Genomic DNA, 20,142 nt, shown 5'->3' on the forward strand with positions numbered 1-20,142 from the left:
GGACTCTGGGCCCAGTGTGCTCCCTACTGGGCCATTTTGGGCCCACATGGGAACTCTGGTTTGGGGTGAGGGATGCTGTGGAAGGGCCAGCCCCTTCCTGAGCCCTCTCATTTAATGCCCCCCAAATCTCCATCGTGTCCCCAGGATGCAGAGGGCTGGGTCAGGGCAGGACCCTGGGGTCTTCTCTTCTGCCGGAAAATGCTCGGGAGTCTCAGAATGAGTACTGGGAGCACAGAGTTGTGGGATGCGAGGAGGGATTCCTGAGCCTGCTGTGTGTCTGGCCCGTTTCATGGGTTCATCCCGTTTTCTCAGGGCCACATGGATGGTATTGGCATCACCATCTATTGATGGCAGAGGAAGGAGAGCAAGGCTGGGCCAGGGCCCACTCACCTGCCGCGGCCCCCCCACCCCCCACGTCCCCCCGCCACCCGCCCGGGCCTGAGGCTGAGTCTAGTGTGCCCGTCCTCCTGGCTGCTGGCTCACCAGCCCTGTCCTTGCCCCCAGGGGCGGAGAAGAGCCTGCTCTATGAGGACGTGCACAGGGGCGGGGCTCCCCGGGAGGCTGAGGACCTAGGCTGGAGCTCCAGCGAATTCGAGAGCTACAGCGAGGACTCCGGGGAGGAGGCCAAGCCGGAGGTCGAGCCTGCTAAGCACCGAGTGTCCTTCCAGCCCAAGGTGAGGGCACCCAGACCCCTCAGGGAGGGGGAGTGGGTGGGTGGCGGGGCCAGGCCCAAGGTCTGCATCAGCAGTTCCCAGGAATGAGCGGGGCGAACCAGAGGCCCGGGTCATCCCGAAGCAGGCGATCCCTAGGCCTTGCTGTGCTCTTTGGCCGTGGAGAGCACAGGGCTGGGATGGACGTGGTCAGACCTGGCCCAGGGCCTAGCCCGCCATCCCTGTGCAGACCCAGCCAGCTGGTATCTCAGGGCCCAGAATGGACTTCAGAATCCTTCTCAACACAGGGCTTGGGCAGCTCAGCTGACAGACTAGAGTTGGCCCTTGGACCCATCAACTTGATCTCCCTGCCCTACTGGGCGCATTCTCAGGTCTGTCCTTAGATCCACGAGGTCCCCTGTGCCCTGGGGGAGTAAGCAGGGGCAGCTGCTGTGGCGACACCAGAGCCTTTCAGAGTGGCTTTGGGTGCTTGGCTGTTCTGGTGCTCCTGCCCCGGAGCCCAGAGAAGAGGAGCTGCTTCTTCCTCCCACGTAGTCCTGTGGAAGCCGCCAGGAAGCTGCCACCTGCCTGAGCCGAGGCATGCGACCCAGTGCAGCAGCTTCCTGCCACCTGCCTGCCAGCTGGCAGAGCCCCTCCAGGCTCCTCTGAAGTGACAGACGGCAGGAGCAGCCCCTCGGGGCCAGGCCTGTGGAGGCAGGCAGGGCCAGGGCAGGGCCGGCTGGGCAAGGCTTCTGGAGTGCCGCCTGCCTGTGCCTGGGTCGGCGGGTCCCCTTGGATGCCCAACAGGCTCCAGGCAGCCTTTCCTTAGCCCAGGACGCGCTCCCCAAGGCCTAAGCCAGCCTGGGGTCTGAGGGGTCTGGGCCACAGAAAACACTCTGGTGTCTCACTGATGATAAAGTGACGTGTTTGACCCCACTGTGTGCCAAGTCCCTACTTCAGGTGGTGGCTGGGGGACATGGGGACAGGCAGACCTGACCCAGACTCAGTGAACCTTGTAGTTCAGGAGAAGATGCCACATTGTGAAACACCTTGTCAACAATGAAGACAAAACTCCTTCCTGTTAACGTGTGCTGGGCACAGCATGGCCACGCGCCCGGCGTGGGTGGGAGCCCAGCAGGCTTCGCACAGGCGCCGGGGGCGGCCCAGGCAGAAGACCTGGAGGGCCTGAGTCTGCGCTGTGTTCTTAAGAAGGGGCAGCACTCTCTGCCTCGGGGGGGACTCTTGGATAATGAAGCCCCCAGCCCCTGGGCCATCTCTGTGCAGGAGGGCAGAACCCGTGGGTCTCCGTCCTGCTCTGAATAGTGACCTGTGGACTCTAGAGCCGTGGTCCCTCCTCTTCTCCCAGGGTCATTTCGCCAAGCCCTGTCTCCTTGCATCAGTCAGAGGGACAGAGGCATGGAGAGGCCAAATTCAGGCTCTCGGGTGCTGGCCTCAGGCTCACAGGGACGTGGGAATAGTGGGCACTGGGTTGAAACCGCCGTGCTGGGCCTCCCTCTCTGGGGTCTGGCAGCCTGCCTTTTAATCTGCTCTCTGCCCCAGGGGTGCAAGAGGGAGCCCACAGTGCACTTTGAGAATTGCTGGGCTGGACCTCACCGAGGCCTGGCCCTGGGGTGGGATCTGCGCGCCCCTCGCACCCTCCCTGGGGGCTTTGGACTCTTCCTCAGGTGGACGGGGACATAGCTCCTGGGAGCCTAACACGAGGGCTTTTTCTCTGGCTCTGGGCCAAGGTCTGCCTGCTCCCTGACCAGCGGAGACCTTGGAAGACGGGAGGGTGTGAAGGGGCTTTTGCTCTGGTGTCCACTTCTGCCCGGCCGCGTGCTACTGAGCTGCTCGGCACACCTGCTCTGGGCTGGCCTGGCTGCGCATGCGTCTGCCCTGCTGCTTGCTGTGCTGAGCGCCTGCGGGCGCCAGGCAGCAGGTCCTGGGGGTCTGAGCATGACCCTGCACTCAGCCGGTGACAAGAGAGCTGATCCAGCCCCTCCTGCAGGTGTCCTGAGGGGTCAGCCCTAGACAGGGGGACTTTGCCAAAGAAAGTGACCCAGGGGTCTGCAGACAGCCTCCTTGGAGGGACCTGACCCAAGTGTGAGCAGCCACTTGTTCTGTGAGGTCCATGGGGCATGCTGCTGGCTGCTGCCATGGTGGGGGAGAGCTTTTCCAGTGGTGGACTCCTCCACCTTCTGCCTGTGACCTCCTCATCATCAGGGTCACCGTGACCCAGCTGGGTGGGCCCTGCAGAATGGGCCTCAGCTCCTCCGTGCCCTGCTCTGCTGTGGGCCCCCCAGCAAGTGACCTGTCCCTAACTTTTCCTAGCACCTCAGGTCCCAAGAGAGGTGAGGGGCACCAGAGGGCCTAGGGACTTTGTAGTTTTATAATGTTGAGCCTACTTGTAGGTGAATTCAGGATTCTGGGTCACTGTCCGGGATCCCTGCCCTAATATTTGTATAACAACAGAGACCGATTATCCAGTGCAGCGCTCTTAAACAGTTACACTGGATTTTCCTACTACCTGAGGGTGGGCACTATTATTGAGATTCTCATTTTGTTGATCAGAAAACCTATGTGACTTAGGCTCACAGAGGTTAAGTGATTAGGGTCACACAGCCAGTAAATGGTAGAGCCAGAACTCAGTGTCACATGTGGATAAAAATACCTCAGCCACCTCTCTGTCCATCTCTCCATCCATCCACCCATCCACCCATCTGCCCATCCATGCTCTGTCCATCTCTCCTCCCATCCACTCAACTATCCATTCAGCAAATAGTGAGCACTCATAATTTAAAAAGTAAAATAACGTTGGCATCCATTTTTTGATTACTTACGAGAATTTGGGCTTCACATTCACTTTTCTCTGTGAGCTCTTACCTCACTGACCCCATGACCCAGTAACCCCCTGACCCCGTGGCCGGTTAGCGTGCATTCTACCAGCGCACAGGTGCAACTCGCAGAGGTAAAGAGACTTTTCCAGCCAGCGAGTGGGAGCCACCATTTGCCCGTCGGCCTGCCCCCCCCCCCCCCCCCACCTGAGCTCACATCTGGAACCTTCTGCCTGTGGTTTTCTCTGCAAGCAGTCCTCTGTGCTGGCCTTCCGTCTGCTCTGCTGGGGTCCCTCTTGCTGATGCAACTCGCACATTTGAATGTGCGTCTCTTCCTCTGTCCGTCATCCTCCTGGTCCCCCATCGGGTGCCGCCAGCCTCCTCCAGGCCGAGCTGGCGGCTTCTGCTGCTCACGAGGACTCCAGCACCACCTGCGCCTCCTCACAACCCACGCGCTGGTGTGGCCCGTCCGCCACCCTTCACCCCTCATCTGTCTCCGTCCACCTGCGCGGCTGTCTGTTGTCCACTTACCCGTCCGGCCACCTCCTGCTCTCTTGTCCATCTTCCTGTTTCACCCACATCCACCGCTCCTCTGCCCTGCCCACGGGCCCATCTCACCAGGGCGCTGAGAGACTCTGGGACAAGCCCGACGCTGGCCCCTCAGAACATGGTTCCCTTCCCGGGAAGGGGGACCTGGGCTCGTCCCCACCCTGCTCCCCAGCAGCCGGATCCCCTGCGCAGAGACCCCAGCTCGTCGGCCTGGACGCTGCTGGGCAGACCCGCGGGAGCCGACCTGCCTGCCGACCGGGATGCCAGTCCCGCTTGCCCGTTGTCCGTCCGCCACTTGACCTGTCTCCTCTCTCCTGTTGTCGTTTTGTCTCCTCCTGTCCCGCCTGCTCCTCCCACCTGCTCTCTGCCTGCGCTTGGGGCGCCAGCTTTCTCCAGACCTGACTAGGCTAAAGGAGAGATACGCCAGGACTAAGAGAGACATCTTGGCTCTGAGAGTTGGGGGGAGAGACGTGCAGGAGCTGAAGCACAAGTGTGATTGTAAGGTACTGTCCTCGGCCGCCTGCCCCGCCTTTCTGCTGCGCTGGACCACGCTGGCCGCAGGTGCCTGCTGCCCTTCACCTGTGCTGCCGGGGGCGCCGCCTCAGGCCAGCAGTCCCTCCGTGTCCGCCTCACCTGGACCTCCCTACTGCAGCGAGTCGCTGAGGGCCCAGGAGATGCCGGTGGGTCTGCAGACTCAGAATCCCCCCAGGCCCTTCTGCACGGTGCACGCTGCTGAGCTCGCGGGCGCTGCTGCGCAGGTGGGAGGCCGGGCCAGGCATCTGCGCATGTGCGCTTGATAACCTCGGTGGGCGGGCGTAGTTCTGCTGCCCCCGGCTGCTCGGAGACCCCTGGCGGCAAGTCTGTGGGAGACTCCCATGACCCCTTAGATGGGCCCTGGGCTCAGGAGGACGCTCAAGTGAGCGCTCGCTGAGTGTCCTGGCGGATTGCGTGCCTTTCGAGGCCTGCGGACCTGGGTTCGAATCCCGGTCCCACCGCTTCCTCTCCGTGTGAGCTGGCAGGCCCTTGGCCCCTCTGACCTTGGGGTTCTTGTCTGTGAAGTAGGTGTTGGTAGGAGTGGCCCTGGGCTGGACGTGAGGACCGGTGATCAGGTCTGCAGGGTGCTCGGAGCTGTGCTTGGTTCCAGTTGCTCAGTAGCCACTGCTGTTACCTCCTGCTGTCCGCCCCGTCCCCCTGCACCCTGGGGCAGCTGTCTCTCTGCCATCATGGCGCCTGAGGCGAGTCACACTGGCTGCTGGTCACGTTGGCAGTTGGTGGCAGAGCTGGACCTCCCGCCGGGCCTGTGGGGCTCAGAGCCTGGTGCCCTCCTGCCTCAGGCCCCCTTCTTCAGAGCCCGGCCCCAGGAGGGGCCACCTTCCCCCGCCCTCCCCCAGCGAGACCCAGGGTCGGGCAGGCTCAGCCGGAAGCAGAGGCCCAGGGGAGCCAGAGCCAGTGGAGGGCGGACCCAGGGACAGGGTGTGTTTCCCGGCACTGCCCCTCTCCGTAGCCGGCGTGTGGCAGGGTGGCTCAGGGAACCTTCTGGGGGCTTGCCTGTAGCTCCTCCTTGTCCAGGAAATTGCCAAGCGAAGGGCCTCAGATGAGCCCCCAAAGACTCGCTCGAGGGTTCCTAGAACACCCCCTCGATGGCCGTCCGCCAGGACAGGCACTGGGCTCAATCTGGGCGTGTGTGGCCCCCAGGGAGGACGAACCCTAGGAGACCATGACCCGACTGCCGTTCCTGGGGTCACTCACTGGCCTCTCAAGGGCGCTGGGACCACTCCTGCTGAGAGGCCAGGCGTCGTGCCCCATTGCTCGGGGCGGCTGGGCTCACTTCCCTTTTTCCCGTGGTGGTTTCCAGAAGGCCAGCCTTGTTCCTGGGAACCAGCCCCTGCCTCTCCAGCACTGCCCCGGCTCCTCTGCAAGCCCTCCTTGCCCAGGCCCCTGCGAGCCGTGGCCCTCCTGGAGGAGGCCAGGGAGGCCAGGGAGCGCGCTGCCCCCATGGCAGCAGAGTGAGGGGGGTCTCCCTGCACAGGGCTGGCCACCTGGATGGCCCCGGGCTGGCACGCAGCACCGGTTACGTGAGACCCAGGTCCCGTGGCCTGAGCTGCACATGCAGACAGAGCACTTCCCTCCTGGCAGAAAGCCCTGTGGCCAGTGCTGGTCGTGTGCCGCAGAAGGAGCAGGGCCGGGCTGGGCGAGGTGAGGGATGGAAGGACGGCTGGGGGTCGGCCGCTGTGTTCTCAGGACAGCGGACGCCCACTTCCCGTCCTGGCATGTGCTTCCTGTGCCTCACGCCCAGCTCAGCTCGCCAGCCCAGCGTCCACTGGGGAGCTGCATCCTGCTCTCTAGCAACTTCCGCTTTCCCTAGGCAGCGGCTCAGAGGGGAACCTGGCTGGCGGGCAAGGTTCCTCACCTGAGGGCACCTCTTCCCAGCGGCCCTGCAGCGACCCCCTCGCCTGGGGTCCCCGAGGCTCGCTTGTGGGAGTGGCAGCACTGGGATTTGAGACCAGACCAGGATGCCAGCCTGGCCCCGTCACTCCATCTCCTTAATCTTTCTTTTTTTGTAGCACTGGTTTAAACCCAGGGCCTTGCACATGCCAGGCAGTCGCTGTGCCACTGAGCTCCATGCCCAGACCTCTTAAAAATGTTTTTGCTTTGAGATAGTCTTGCTAAATTTCCGAGTCTGGCCTCGACCCTGTGCTCCTCCTGCCTCAGCCTCGCAAGCAGCTGGAATTAACAGGCGTGCACCGTCGTGCCTGGCACCATCTCGTTGATTCGAGACCTGTTTGTGTAGTTGGCTTTGAAGGAAGTGGGTGGGTGAGGACCTCCCCAAGCCCACAGGGAAACCCTTGGCGACTTGAGTGCACCTGTTGGCCCTCCACTCTCTCCTGCCTCTGCTGCACTCACCTGGGAGGGGTGGTCGGGTGGCTCTGATGTCTGCAGCCAGGCCAAGGTCCCGTGGGACTGGCAGTCCTTGGCGGCTGGTGTCCAGGTGCTGCCTCAGCTTCGCTGATGAGCTGCTCTGCCTTTGCTCAGATGACCCAGCTCATGAAGGCCGCCAAGAGCGGGACCAAGGACGGGCTGGAGAAGACCCGGATGGCCGTCATGCGCAAAGTCTCCTTTCTGCACAGGAAAGATGTCCTCGGTGAGGCCCCTGCAGCTGGGGTCAAGTGCTCAGCTGTGTGCTGGAGCGGGGAGGGCACGCTGGGTGGGGTGCCCCTGGTGTCTGGCCCCTTGGCAGAGGGCTGAGACTGGGTCCCCAAGGTCCCTGTCAGTGGTGACTGGCTGCCCACTCTTCCTGGAGAGGTCCCCACCCTTCAGCGTCCTGACCTGGGCTCTTTGTGAGGGCATCTGGGCCTCCTGCCCCCGGCTCACCTGGCCTCATCCGTCCCTGTCCCTGCTCTTGCCTGTATCTGTCTGCCCATCTCCAAACAGCCGGCGTTTATTGAACACCCACTAACTGCCGAGCCCCGTGCTCCTGGGGTCCCTGGGGTGAACTTAACAGTGTTTCCTCCAGGGAACTTGGCTGGTTTTCACCGTCATCCCATTCACCCAGGGTCACTGGGTGCCACGTCCTGATCTGAGAGCTTGCGGTTCCTCACTTACCCTTATAAACACCAAAGGACGTGTGGGTCCCCGGATGCTCAAGGACTGGCTGCGGGCTCCCCGGGCACAGAAGAGCTGGCGTGGGTGGGGCGAGTGGCCAGGGCCAGGCCAGCAGGGCTCCATGGGCAGATGGGCACTTGATGGCTTGTTCATCCTGTGAGTTTTCGAAGCTGCTCTGTGGGCTGGGAGTTGTCCTCAGGTCTTGGGACAGTGTGGACAAGGCAGGCGGGTCCTACCCTGGCAGAGCGGCTGTTCTAGTTGGGGCCACGGAAAGTAAGAGTGAGAACCAATTGGCAGGTGACCGACGTCACTGGAGGCAGCAGCTGGGGCTCTGGGAGAAGGTCATAGCTGAGGAACGGGATTGTCCCGGGAGGCCGGGGGACGTGCCACAGGGGAAGGCTGCTCAGTGGCTTTTTAGCCGCCTGGGCAGAAGTGGGGAGGCAGAGGCAGGCAGGGAGGGGTCCCGCAGTCTCTCCTGGGCCTGGCCGAGCACCTAGGTGCTTCCGGCTGGCGGGCACTGGGTTCTCTGCAGTTGCTGAGGAGGGTGCAGGTCCCACCCCTGCCCCAGGGCTGCTTCTGGGATTTGCTACAGGGCGGGAGGCTGAGGCTTCTCTGCCAGTTTGGTGCCCCCTGCCCCATATCCACCTGCTCGCCAACCGTCTCGGGAACCCTGCCCTGGCCACCCCTGCCCTGAAGCCCCCTCAGGTGCCCACCCTTGCTCCTGGACCCCCAGGGCACGGGTCCCTTCCCCCAGGGTTCCTGCCTTGCTGGGCCCCGGGGACAGGGCAGCTGGACCAGCTCCTGCCTCTTGCAGCTCTCAAAAGGGGCAACAGACAGGAAATTTGAGGACGGTGGGTCAGGGGCCAAGGGTCTGCGTGGAGTTCTGGGGGGCTGTTCTTGGGGTGGAGGCCTCCCTAGGGAGGCGGAGGCGCAGTTGCAGGTGTCGGGGCACCTTGGTGAGCTCAAGCCTCTGCGGATGCTGCCTTTGATTCTCCCTCCGCCTCCGTTTCCTCGTCTCTCCCGGGGCCTCAGTAGCTCTCCCGGGGCCGTGGCCAGGATGGCCGAGGTGGTATGGAAACAGCCCTGCGTGGCAGCCAGGCCTTGGTGGAGGCGTGTGGTGCCAGATGGCGTCACACTGACCTGGGTCACATCCCGGCTCTGTGGCCTCCTCTCCGTGACCTTGCCAGTTCCTCCCCTGAGCGCCAGGTTCCTCATCCACAGCGGGGCTCGAGCCCGGTGGGCCTGCCGTGGGCCAAGGGCGGGCGTGGACACGTTGGTGCCCCATCCTTGGGAAGCACTGGCTGCCACGAGGGAGGGACGGGTCGGGGACGGGGGCTGTTTGTGGGACACGCTCCCTGCCCTGGGTCCTCCCCCCAGAGGCGTTATTAATAGCCGGGCAGGGCTCCATCCCAGGCCAAGAATGTTACCCAGCAGCGCGTGGGGGAAGAGGAAGCCGCGGGGCCGGCGGCCGGGGTGGGTGCGGAGTGGTGCCCGGGGCGTCATGTGGGCCCAGCAGCAGGGCCTCTGCCACCCCCATCCCCATGCCGTTGTCCGCTGTCCCTCCTCCTCCTCCTCCTCCGTCTCCTGCTCAGGTAAGGCCCGCCGGGGTGTCCCTGCCCACCCAGCCTCTGGGGTGACTGCCGCTTCTTTTTTCTTTCCTGCCTCCCGACTGACCGTGCCCGCTGTCTTCTGCCCCCGGTGTTGGAAGCTCTGAGCAGCGGGGGTCCCGTCTGCTAGTGCCCCGGGCCCCCTCGGAGGCCTGGGCCACCATCCTCCCCACTGTGCCCAGGATCCCGTCAGGCCCTGGCTGAGATTTTCCTTTTTGGGTTTCTACGTTATTTTTTTAATTGAACGTGCACAGCCGAGCTGCCCGTCTCTCCTCAGGGTGTTCTCTTCCCCTGAGGCTCCAGAAGATGCTATTTTTAGTGCCGACTGACGGGGACATGGGCGGCTTGGCCTTTGCCAGACCAGAGCAGCCGGGTCTGGGCGGGGACGGTGACGGGCAGGGCTGATCTGAGAGCCGGGCCCCGTGGGACCTGACTTCGAGAGACACCTCGTGGCTTGCTCCCTCTGCCCCTCCCTCACCCTTGCTCACCGAGTTGGCCCCAGGTCCTGGGGCACAGGAGTGACCACAGCCCCGGAGCCAGGAGCCTGCTCTAAGCCCATGCGGCTCCAGGGCTGCTGCTCCCCACCTGAACCTGGGGCTGGTCTGGGTGGCTCTCAGCCCCTGGGGCCTGAGCAGGGCATGTGGGCTCCACCTTAACTGTGTCATCCACCTGCCTGACTTTCCAGGTGACTCAGAAGAAGAGGACATGGGACTTCTGGAGGTCAGCGTGACGGACATCAAGCCCCCAGCCCCAGAGCTGGGTCCCATGCCGGATGGCCTGAGCCCTCAGCAGGTCAGTGGGAAGGGCAGGAGCGGTACCAGCCTGCTCTCTGGGGCCACTGTTGATCTGGGTCTTGAATGGGAGGTGACGCCCGGGGCTCCTGGCACAGCCCCAGCTTGGTGGGGACTCCTGGGTTCTCAGCCGGTGGCTTTCCAGATTGGACCCTGCAGGTTGCCTGCCGTGGGTTTGGGGACGGTAGACTCAGCCTTTGGAAGGTGCCCCTTGCCGGGCCCTGTGGCCCCTGGAGAGGTCCTTGAACGGTTTCTAGCCGAGTCTTGTTTGAAGAAGGGACCCGAGTACAACCGGCTGCAGAGCCGAGCTGTCTGTCTCGGCTGGCGTTGTGCGGGGCTCTGGAGTCAGCTCAGCGGGCCATGCCTCCGCCCCAGCGCCACACTGCAGGGGCAGCTGTGCTGGGGACCTGGGCCGGGTCAGTCTCCTCCCCGCTCATCTGGCTTCACAGCCACGAAATCGGGTGCGGGACCCCTACTTTCCTCTGGCTGTGACTTTCTGGGCGGCAGCTCAGTGCCAGGGATTTGCTGGTTGGTTGGTGGAAAGCGCTTGGCCCGGCTTGAGAATCAGGAAGTTAGAGCCCCTGGGTCACTTTTTCGCCGGCAGCCGCAGGCGGGAGTGCAGGGGAGCGTCCTCCTCGGGACACTCGCTGGCCATCCCTGGGCTGTTCATGGCAGTACACAAGGTTCCTGCTCTGGTGCTACCTGCTGGGTTTTGGAACCGTTTGCGATGGCCTCTATCTTCAGCGCGACCCGACCTCCCGTGGCAGCCTCCCCTCCTCTTGGTGTGGCCCACCTCCCTGTAGCCTCCCGGACCTGTCTTTTTCAGTTCCTGGAGGCCACAGGCCCTGGGAGTGATTTCTGCCTCTTTGGGGACATTTGACAACCTCTGACACATTTTTGGTTGTCAGGGCTGACCCCTGGTGGGTAAAGTCGGGGAGCTGCTGAATGAGCTTAGAATGCATAGTGGTCCCGGTGGTCACTCAGCCCAGTGTCTGGATGCCAAAGTTCAGAATTGTGCCCTGGGAGCCCCTGGGACTCGGATTGTCGACCGACATGCAGCAGAGGGCAGATCGCAGGACAGCGGCCATGCCTATCTGCTGGGGCTGTGCGGGCTGTGCTTGGCCTGGACTGTAGGGGGCAGGGGCAGAGCCGAGGGGGGTGTGCTGGGGGAGTGGGAGCGGGGAGGAGGCTGGGTGGATGCTCTTGGGCCAGCTGTGGGGGCGAGTGGGGGTCGCCCTTCTGGCCCTGGATTTGTGGGGACGGGCTCCCCCCGTGAGCACCTCACATCCGACCCCAGCTTTGCTGCACAACAGTCACCGGGCAGCTGTTTTCCCCAGCACTGAGGATTGATCCCAGGTACTCTGCCACGGAGCTATATCCCCAGACCTTTGCTATTTTGAGACAGGTCTGAGGCTGGCTTTGAACTTGAGATGCTTCTGCCTCAGCCTCCTGAGGTGCTGGCTTATAGGTGTGCCTGTGTCCTGGGCAGGTTTTAAGGTGCTGCCCGGGTGGTACCTGTGCCAAAGGAATCACAACGTCTGGGTGGGAACCAGGCAGCAGTATGTTTTAAGGGTCCCCATGCCATCCCACCAAACCCCAAAGCCAGGGGATGGGATGCAGGTCACACCAGGCCTGGCAGGTGCTGGTCAGCTGCAGGGGAGGGCAGCACTGCCCTCTGTGGGCCATGCTTCTGGGGCTGCTGATGGGGCTGAGGATAAGTGCCAGTGGAGAGGGCAAGGGGGACTGGGACATTCAGCTGGGAAAGGGCACCCCAAAGACAGTCCTGTGCAGAGGCTCCATCCGCAACCCCGGGTGGAAGTTGAAATCGCATTTCAATCTAGAATTCCCGGGCAGGGTTCCAAAATGGAGGGGTCACTCCTCACCCTGGAGCAGAGGCATGAGCCCCGCGTCCCCGGATGTCTACACGTGGGGCCGGGCGGGTGCTCACTCTTGGGACCTGCCCGTCTTCCTAGTCCTGCAGCCTGGGCAGCACAGGTGTCTCGTGGGGGGTGGTCAAGCACAGCCCCGCAGACCCCGGTGGTCCCAGGCATGGCTGTGGGAGGGCTGGAGCCGCGTCCTGTGGGCTGCTCCCTCTCCTGCCCCCAGGGCCCTGCGTGTGGCAGTGCTGGCTCTGTGGCAGTGTCCCACATACTGACGGTGCTTTGGCTGAGCAGGTGATCCGGCGGCACATCCTGGGCTCCATTGTGCAGAGCGAAGGCAGCTACGTGGAGTCCCTGAAGCGGATACTCCAGGTGCGACCAGCGGCTCAGGGCCTTGGGCCAGAGCAGAGGGTCCAGAGGGATACTTCATGAGGAGCAGTTGGGGACCATGGCAGTCTTGAGGGGAAGGGGCCGAGAGCCAGTGCTGTATGAATCGTGGGGACAGCAGGGGGACACCAAGGGTTTCCGAGTCTTTAGCGTTCACAGACACAAGTTGGGATTCTCTGGACGGCTCTGGAGGACTAAGGGCCTCTGGTCTCTTTCATGCCTGGAAGTGACTGCGTTGTCCCTCCCTCTTGGGGAGCCTGTGGGGCCCAGGCCGTGTCTCCCCGTCAGCCTGGGGCTCCCCAAGGCTGGTGGATAGGACGCCCCTCTTTCTCACACCTGGATGCCCAGGATCTCTAGCAAGGTGCTCGGGACACGCCTCTAAGGTGTGACCTGGTCAGCGATTTGAACCCAAGACTGAATCTTCTGCGGTGTTGGAGGGAGGCCGCCGGGGAAGGGTCAGTCGGGTGGAGGGTGCCACTGACACCCTTGCACAGTGCGGGAGCCCAGGCCTCCGCCGGGAGGCTGTAGGCAGCTGCTCCGACGGAGCTGGCTGGAGAGTGGCACCAGGTCAGGGACCTAGGAGCTGCAGGGGCCTGGCCACTGCCTGGGACAGAGGGGTCAGGGCCTCCCCAGTGCCACCAGCCTCGGCTTCGAGCTCCTCACGGGCAGGTGTTCACGGGACCCTTCTCCCAGCCCAGCTCAGGTTGGAGTCGGGGGTGGTGGGCAGAGGCCAGGAGCGCTGTGTCCATAGAGCCTCCCCGGAGGACTCGCGGCAGCCAGGCTGCCTCTCCCCCGGCAGGAGGGCTGTGGCCCACCAGTCCCCTCGGTCCCCTCTGGGTTGCCGCATGGCAGGCGGGGGGCTGGGGGCTGGGGGCCCGGCCGTGGCTCACCCCACCCGCCCCGCAGGACTACCGCAACCCCCTGGTGGAGGTGGAACCCAGGGTGCTGAGTGCCCGCAAGTGCCAGGCCGTGTTCTTCCGTGTGAAGGAGATCCTGCACTGCCACTCCATGTTCCAGATCGCCCTGTCCTCCCGCGTGGCTGAGTGGGACTCCACTGAGAAGATTGGGGACCTTTTTGTGGCCTCCGTAGGTGTCCCCACACTCCCTGGCCCAGCTGGGTAAAGCCACAGCCAGTGTGTTGGCAGCGTCACCCGCTTCCGCCTGTCACCTGTCCACGCCAGTGGAGCCCGAGGCTGGCAGGGTCCCCGAGTCTTCCTGGCCTGAGCCGGGGTGGCGTGACACCTTGAGGTGCCCGGATGTCCTCGGAGTGGTCTGCCAGACCACTGCCAGGCACGGTTCTGGCTCTGCCCTGTGGGGCACCTCCAGGAGTCCGGCTGGCCTTCAGCCCGGCTCCCTCACCAGGCCCTCAAGGGGAGACGTGCCCCTGCTGGAAATCCTGGCCCAGACTGTGCTCTCAGCCCCAGGAGGAGGCCCACGGGTAGGGGGAGTCCCGGGCCGGGGTCCAGGAGACTAGTGCTGGTCCTGGCTCTGCCGTGTGACCTCGCGCAGGTCCAGGTGTCCCTCTGGGCTGGGTCCCCATCTGTGCAGTGAGGGGCACACTGCACGCCCAGCTTTTCACACCGAAATCCAAGGGCCCGGGATTCAGGGGAGGACGGAGGCTCAAGGCTGCGGGGCTGCACTCTGGTCTGTTTTAGGTCCCTGGGTTTCGAACGCGGCTTTGAAAACAAAGGTCTGCTAAACAGACTTGCCGTCCTGGGTGGGCCTGCCCAAGGGGCTCTGGTGAGGGCGGGTTGGCTCCAGGTCCCTCTGGATGGCTACCCCGGTGAGGGCCAGGGCTTGGCCCTCGGCGTGGGGAAGGGCACTCAGTAAAAGCCAGGTGCCCGTCCCTCCCGTCCTCTGTCCCAGTCCCTGTGACAGTGGGACGGTCTCTACCTCTCTGAGCCCCGTTCCTCACCTGAATGGGTTGTAGGTCCAGTCACCTCGAAGGCTCATTGGGGCCACCCAGGCTGTGCCCTTGGAATGTGGCCCCAGAGAGCCTGGGGCGGTGCTGGCCACGCCTCTCCCTGCACTGACCCCGCCACCCCTGCAGTTCTCCAAGTCCATGGTGCTGGACGTGTACAGCGACTACGTGAACAACTTCACCAGCGCCATGTCCATCATCAAGAAGGCCTGCCTCACCAAGCCGGCGTTCCTCGAGTTCCTCAAGGTGGCCGGGGGCGGCCGGGCTCGCTCAGGAGGGGGGGCGTGGGAGCACCTGCGTCAGTGTCACCGTGCAGCCTCTGGGGCTGCTGGTCCCGTACCTCCGCAGCGGGACCTCCCTGTGGCCAGTCCTGCTGGCCGTGGCCTGGAGGCGCAGAGCTCTGTGGAAGGAAGAGGACAGGCCTCCCTGGGGCCTTGCAGGGAAGAGCAGAGCAGAAGGGCTGGGAAGCCCTGTGTAGCCTGGCCAGGCTCCCCAGCCGCCCCAGGAGTGCCGTCAGTTGAGTGGCCCCTGCCTGCGGGAGCCTCTGTCCAGCAGAGGCTAGGGACCTAGCCCCCTGAAAAGGATAGCCAAGGCTTTCTCACATCCTGTAGGGGATGGTGGGACAGGGGTTCCAGGAGTGGGGGTCATGGGGCAGAGGCCAGAGGCAGGAGGCTCTGGGGCATGGGCTGGCTGTTGGGGGGTCTGAGGGGAGGCCGCGGGCCCAGCTGAGTCTGCTTTGGGCTGTTCTGGGTCTGCAGGCCCAGGAAGTAGGACAGGGCATCTCGGCAGTGGGAGCCACAGAGTTGTGAGCCGGGTTGGTGGAGGTAGGGAGGTGGGGAAGCTGTGAGCTGCCAGGGTCCAGGCCAGGACCAGGTGACGGTGGATGGAGCAGTGGACGTGTGAGCAGTGTGGCCCCTGTGCCCACCTGTCCCCTGGCCCAGCCCCTCTGCTTTGAGTCTGAGTGGAGGGAGTGACCGACCTGACTCCTCGCAGAAGTCCGACCTGGCGCGTGCGTTGCCGATGTCCCAGGCGTGTCTGTGGCTCAGAGATGGCAGTGTGCTCAGTTCCTGAGTCTGGGGCCCACAGGGACAAGGGGCAGGAGGGAGCTCTGTCCTCAGGCCTTGGGACTGAGTAGGGGTCTGCAGAGCAGCCTGGCATGGGGGCCGTGTGTAGACACCAGGGCACTGGACTGTCGAAGGTCATTGGAGGGTGTCCTTGTCCCCGACAGCGGCGGCAGGCATGCAGCCCGGACCGTGTCACCCTCTACGGGCTGATGGTGAAGCCCATCCAGAGGTTCCCGCAGTTCATCCTCCTGCTTCAGGTACCTCTGGTCACCACTGACCCTTAGGGAGTGGCCTGGGTGGGTGGGAACCTCGTGGGGGAAGCCGGGCAGGCCCAGGGCAGGGAGGACCTGCAGGCCCGTCAAGAGCAGATGCTCCGTGTGCAGTGCACTGAGCAGCCCGGCTAGGAGGGGGCTTCCGCCGGGGCCCGGGGCACCTGAGGGAGCCTCAGCCCTGGGAGGGCCCTAGAGCGCGGGTGTCCATGGCCGAGGGCGCAGGCCGAGGCGCAGGGCGCTTTCTTCCCCATGCGCAGAGCGGTGGGCAGGCCTCCTCACTCAGCTCTCTCTGGCCCTGGCAGGACATGCTGAAGAACACCCCCAGGGGCCACCCCGACAGGCTCTCGCTGCAGCTGGCCCTCACGGAGCTGGAGACTCTGGCTGAGAAGCTGAACGAGCAGAAGCGGCTGGCCGACCAGGTGGCTGAAATCCAGCAGCTGACCAAGAGCGTCAGCGACCGCAGCAGCCTCAGCAAGGTGTGTGCAGAGGCCTCCTCCTGGCCGTGAGCCCCTGCTGGCCACCCCTGGGTGGCAGAGTCCTGCCCTCCCGCCCCCAGTCTTGCAGTCCAGGCTGGGCCTTCCCCTGGGGCCACCCTCCAAACTGCGTGGTTGGAGGGTAGAGTTGGTCGTGTTCCTCAGAGCACGTCCCAGCAAAGCCCCCAGCAGTGATGACAGTACGTCCCCAGATGGGTGGGCGCTGGAATCTGGAATTTTTTAGATTAAAATAAAAAATCCACCCAACACTGTGGACTGAACCCCCCGCCCGCCTGTGAGGCAAGTGCTCTGCTCTGGAGCCACGTCCCAGCCCTGTTTTCTGAGGTACAGTCTGGCTGAGTTGCGTGCTGAGACACACTGACCTCCAACCTGGAATCCTGCCTCAGCCTTCCAAGAAGCCAGGGTTCAAGAAGGTGCCATTGCTTGGAATCTGGGTTTAAATCTAGATTCTACCCCTGATGCTCGCTGTGTGGCCTCAGGGGCATCCCCTGCCTCTCTGAACCTTACTTACTCCCTCTGAAATGTACCTGATGCCCAGGGCCACGGGGGGACAAGTCTTATTGCCATAGTCCTTAAGAGAGATGCAAAATCTATGCCATGCTTTGAGGTTGGCATAAAAATGTTGAAAAGCTCACAGGCATGTTGGCAGAGAGCTGTGTTTTTAGGATGCGAGGTCGAGTCGCCTGCGGTGAAGGCGACTGTGTCTCACTGGCAGCCCGGCAGGAGCTGCCCACCTCCGCGTGCTGGAGGGTGGAGATGGCCTGCCCCGTGTGGCTCCAGGGCTGCCCTCTGGGGAGGGCATCCTGTGGGGCCAGACCTTTTGCGGGGAAAAGCCAAGAGCCTTTTGGCTCCCGGGGGTCCTGAGAGCGGAGCTCTGGCTGGCGTCTGGCAGTTCTTGGGAGGGAGGTTCCAGCGGCACAGGAAGAACGTCCCGGTGTCCAGGCAGGATGGCAGTCCTTCCCACGAGCACGGCTCCCCAGATGCGTCACCCTCTTGGAAGCGGACTGGGACAAGGTCACGGCAGGGTCCTGCAGCTCTGAGCTCTAGGCGTCCCGCCTGGTGGGGCTCTGGGCCTCAGCCTTTTGGCAGTGTGGAGGCCGGACTCCAGGCCGGCAGGTTACTGGGAGCACCTGCTCCTGAGCCGCGCCCCCGCCCTTCGGTGTTTTATTTTGAGACACTTGCCTCTGTCTTAAGTTTCTGAGGCTGGGCTTGAACCTGTGGTCCTCCTGCCTCAGGCCTCCAGGGTCACTGGGATCACAGGCAGGTGCCCCTGCGTCCTGCCCTACACAGTATTTTTAAGAAAATGGAAGTAGTTGGCAACATTTAAAAATCTGGAGATGTGCCCAAAAGCTCAGACCTGTGGAGCTTCTGGGAGAGCGGGCAACCAGGCCTGCTGTCCTGTGTGGCATGGCCCAGCTGAGCAGCATGCCCACCTCTTCCTAGATGCTGGCTGGAGGGCATCTGGCTGGCTGCCCCGCTCCTGGGGCAGAAGCTACAGAGGAAGACAGGCGGGGATGGGCCCCTCGGGGTCGCCAGGGCTGTGTGAGGGCCGGGTCACGCCCACCGCTGCCTGCCGGACAGTGCTGCCATCTGTGCCAGCCTGCCGGTGGGCGTCTGGAGAAGGCCCCCGCCCGGCCAGGCCACTCATGCTGGTCTTGGCCCTCAGCACCCTGCTCTGGGCCAAGGCTGCTTGGGGAGGAGGTGACCCCGGTGTTGCCCTGGGAAGAGCCATTCTGTCCCCTTCCCTGTGCCCCACGGAGACCTGGGCAGCGGCTGGAGTCAGGGAGACCCCGTGGACGTGGGGCAAGGGACGAGGGCCCTGAGCCCCGGGTGGGGGTGGGCTGGACGGGCGTGGGTGCTCTGCGAAGAGGGTGGTGGTGGCTGCACACGGCGCTTCCCTGACCGCCATGGTCAGTCCTGGCCAGTTGGGAGACCTGTTTGGTGACCACCCTCCCGCGGTCGCCCAGAAGCAGAAGCGAAACTGGGCGTGGCCCAAACGGAACCTGCGGCTCTTTCCAAACCGCTGACTCAGGAGCCTCGGGCGCCTGCAGCTCTGGGATTCCGTTCCTCTCCTCTGCCCAGGGTGGGGCGCCTGTGCCACAGCCCAGGGACTTTGCTCGTCCTGTGTGGGTCCTGGCACGCTGGCAGCCTGCCCTGAGGGCCCTGCACCCTCAGAGCCCGAGGAGTGTTTCCGTGAGCGGCTGTGGATGTGGTGGGGAAGCCTGGCCCTAGCTGGGTGGTGGGTCTGAGGGACCCCGAACCCTCCTGGGAGCCGGGAGCTGCCGGCCTCCCGGGCTTTGGGGTGCCCCGTCCTTCCGGCCTGCGGGGAAGAGTGGGGAGCAATGGCCAGCAGGCACAAGCTGCAGCTGGAGTTTGCTGGACTGCCTCACCCTGGTCAGCTCCTGCCAGGAAGAAGGGTGTTTCCCGGGAGGTCCGTGGGCGACTGGGTCCTGGTGCCAGTGGGATCCTGGTTTCTTTGTGGTTGGCAAATGCCAGCGATGCCGGGGCCTGAGAGCCTGGAGCTGTGGGGAGGAGGCCTCATGGAGGGCAGACTGTGGGGCCCCCGGCCTGCTGTGTCCTGCAGGCCCTGCTTCTCCACGTGAAGACCGGTATCAACAGTGGCACTGGGCGGGCTCCATGGGGCATCCCCTGTGTGCCCCACCTGGTGGCCTGGCGGGCTTGCCTCTGTGCCCCGGTAGGGCCTTGCTGCTTGCGAGGGTATGTCTGTCTTAAAACAGGATTCGAACAGAGGCTGGCATTCCTGTTCACCAGGCTTGGTGGCTGTGTGGCCAGCCCCGGCCACTGTGCCTGCCTGTGTGACCTGAGCCGCTGAGGTGACCGCCGCCTGCCCGCTGGGCTGCAGCCCGCCTTGCTGGCTGTGCAGCTTGCGTCTCTGGTGGTCACGGGATCGCTGTGGGGCCTGGCAGTGGCTGGCTCCCCGAGAAGGGGCTCTGGCTGCTGGGCCTGCTCCTGCACGGGTGACCCTCAGGCCGCCCTGGCCTTCCCTGGGCAGACGGCTGGCGCCTGCTCCGGGCCTCCTGCCCAGGCCTCTTACCGCCCGGAGGTGGAGGAGGCCCCGTCTCTGTCTCTCCGGTTTCAGGCTCCCTTCCCATGTGGCGGGAGTTCCGTGTCTGGCACGGTGGTGTCCGTGTAGCCACCTGGACCAGGATGCTGAGTCACCTCCTCTGCCCCCCTCTCAGCTGTTGACCTCCGGCCAGCGGCAACTGCTCCTCTGCGAGACGCTGACGGAGACTGTGTACGGCGACCGCGGGCAGCTGATCAAGTCCAAGGAGCGCAGGGTCTTCCTGCTCAGTGACATGCTGGTCTGCGCCAACATCAACTTCAAGTAAGTGGCCTGGGCCTGGGCTGGGAGCCCGGCAGGCTCCCTCGCTGGGGACCTGTCCTGTTGTGCTGGCGTCTCGCCGGCCCCTCTGTGGTGGGGCCCCGCGTGAGCTCCGTGTGGTCTCTGGTCCTCCACCTTCCTCTTGGCCTGCTTGGTCACTGGGTTCCTAGTGCTGAGAAGTAGCTGGAGAGGCCATGGGGCAGCCGCAGCCTTGGGCACACGGCTGTCTGTCACTCGGAGCTGCCTATTCCAAGGAGCCTGTGCTTGGTGGCTGAAGCCTCTTGGATTTTGACAACTTTGATATTCAGAAGATTCTTCTTTGTGTCTAACCTGAATCCCTGCTGCTTTAACTGAAGTCAGGTTTCCTCTGCCCAGACTTGTTGGCACTGGTCTTTCCCTGTCCCCCTACAGTGAGTGGCTTCTGTCTGCAGGCACCCGGTTCCCAGCTCCGGGCCAGAGGCCTAGCGACTCCCAGGGCCATGCTGTTGGTTCAGCCTGAAGGACTGGAGCCAGCAGGGGGAGGGGGTTCCTTAGGCCTGGAGCCCAGGCTCTGCAGTGGCCGCGGCGCCTCGTGCCCTGTGTTCTCGGGGGGTCCAGGCCATGGCTGAGGCTTTGGCTTCTCTTGGACCTGAGCTGGGTCCCTTGAGTCCCCACCTGGCCGGCTTTACTCACACGAGTCCCCTGGGTGGCTCTGTGGGTGTTGGGCTGTGGCCCTTCCCCAGGCGGGCCCTGAGGACTGCAGCTGTG

The 20,142-nt window shown here is 63.9% G+C and overlaps 1 protein-coding gene across 4 annotated transcripts in view; it reads left to right on the forward strand.

Annotated features, from left to right (window-relative positions):
* ARHGEF10L (Rho guanine nucleotide exchange factor 10 like) overlaps positions 1-20,142 on the forward strand; it is a 124,598-nt gene that overhangs the window by 59,066 nt on the left and 45,390 nt on the right. For 2 of the 4 annotated variants that reach the window (XM_079109498.1, XM_079109497.1), the window contains exons 7-16: positions 505-674; positions 4,420-4,536; positions 7,067-7,175; positions 9,929-10,035; positions 12,209-12,286; positions 13,208-13,387; positions 14,352-14,468; positions 15,451-15,543; positions 15,861-16,034; positions 19,253-19,398. In XM_079109498.1, coding sequence (XP_078965624.1) covers positions 505-674; positions 4,420-4,536; positions 7,067-7,175; positions 9,929-10,035; positions 12,209-12,286; positions 13,208-13,387; positions 14,352-14,468; positions 15,451-15,543; positions 15,861-16,034; positions 19,253-19,398 — 1,291 coding nt within the window. Of the gene's footprint in view, positions 1-504; positions 675-4,419; positions 4,537-7,066; positions 7,176-9,041; positions 9,229-9,928; positions 10,036-12,208; positions 12,287-13,207; positions 13,388-14,351; positions 14,469-15,450; positions 15,544-15,860; positions 16,035-19,252; positions 19,399-20,142 lie in introns of those variants that run through there. The other 2 variants (XM_079109499.1, XM_079109500.1) reach the window with 2 other exon arrangements.

This window comes from Sciurus vulgaris, assembly GCF_902686455.1.
Source record: "Sciurus vulgaris genome assembly, chromosome: 1".
Lineage (NCBI taxonomy): Eukaryota > Metazoa > Chordata > Mammalia > Rodentia > Sciuridae > Sciurus > Sciurus vulgaris.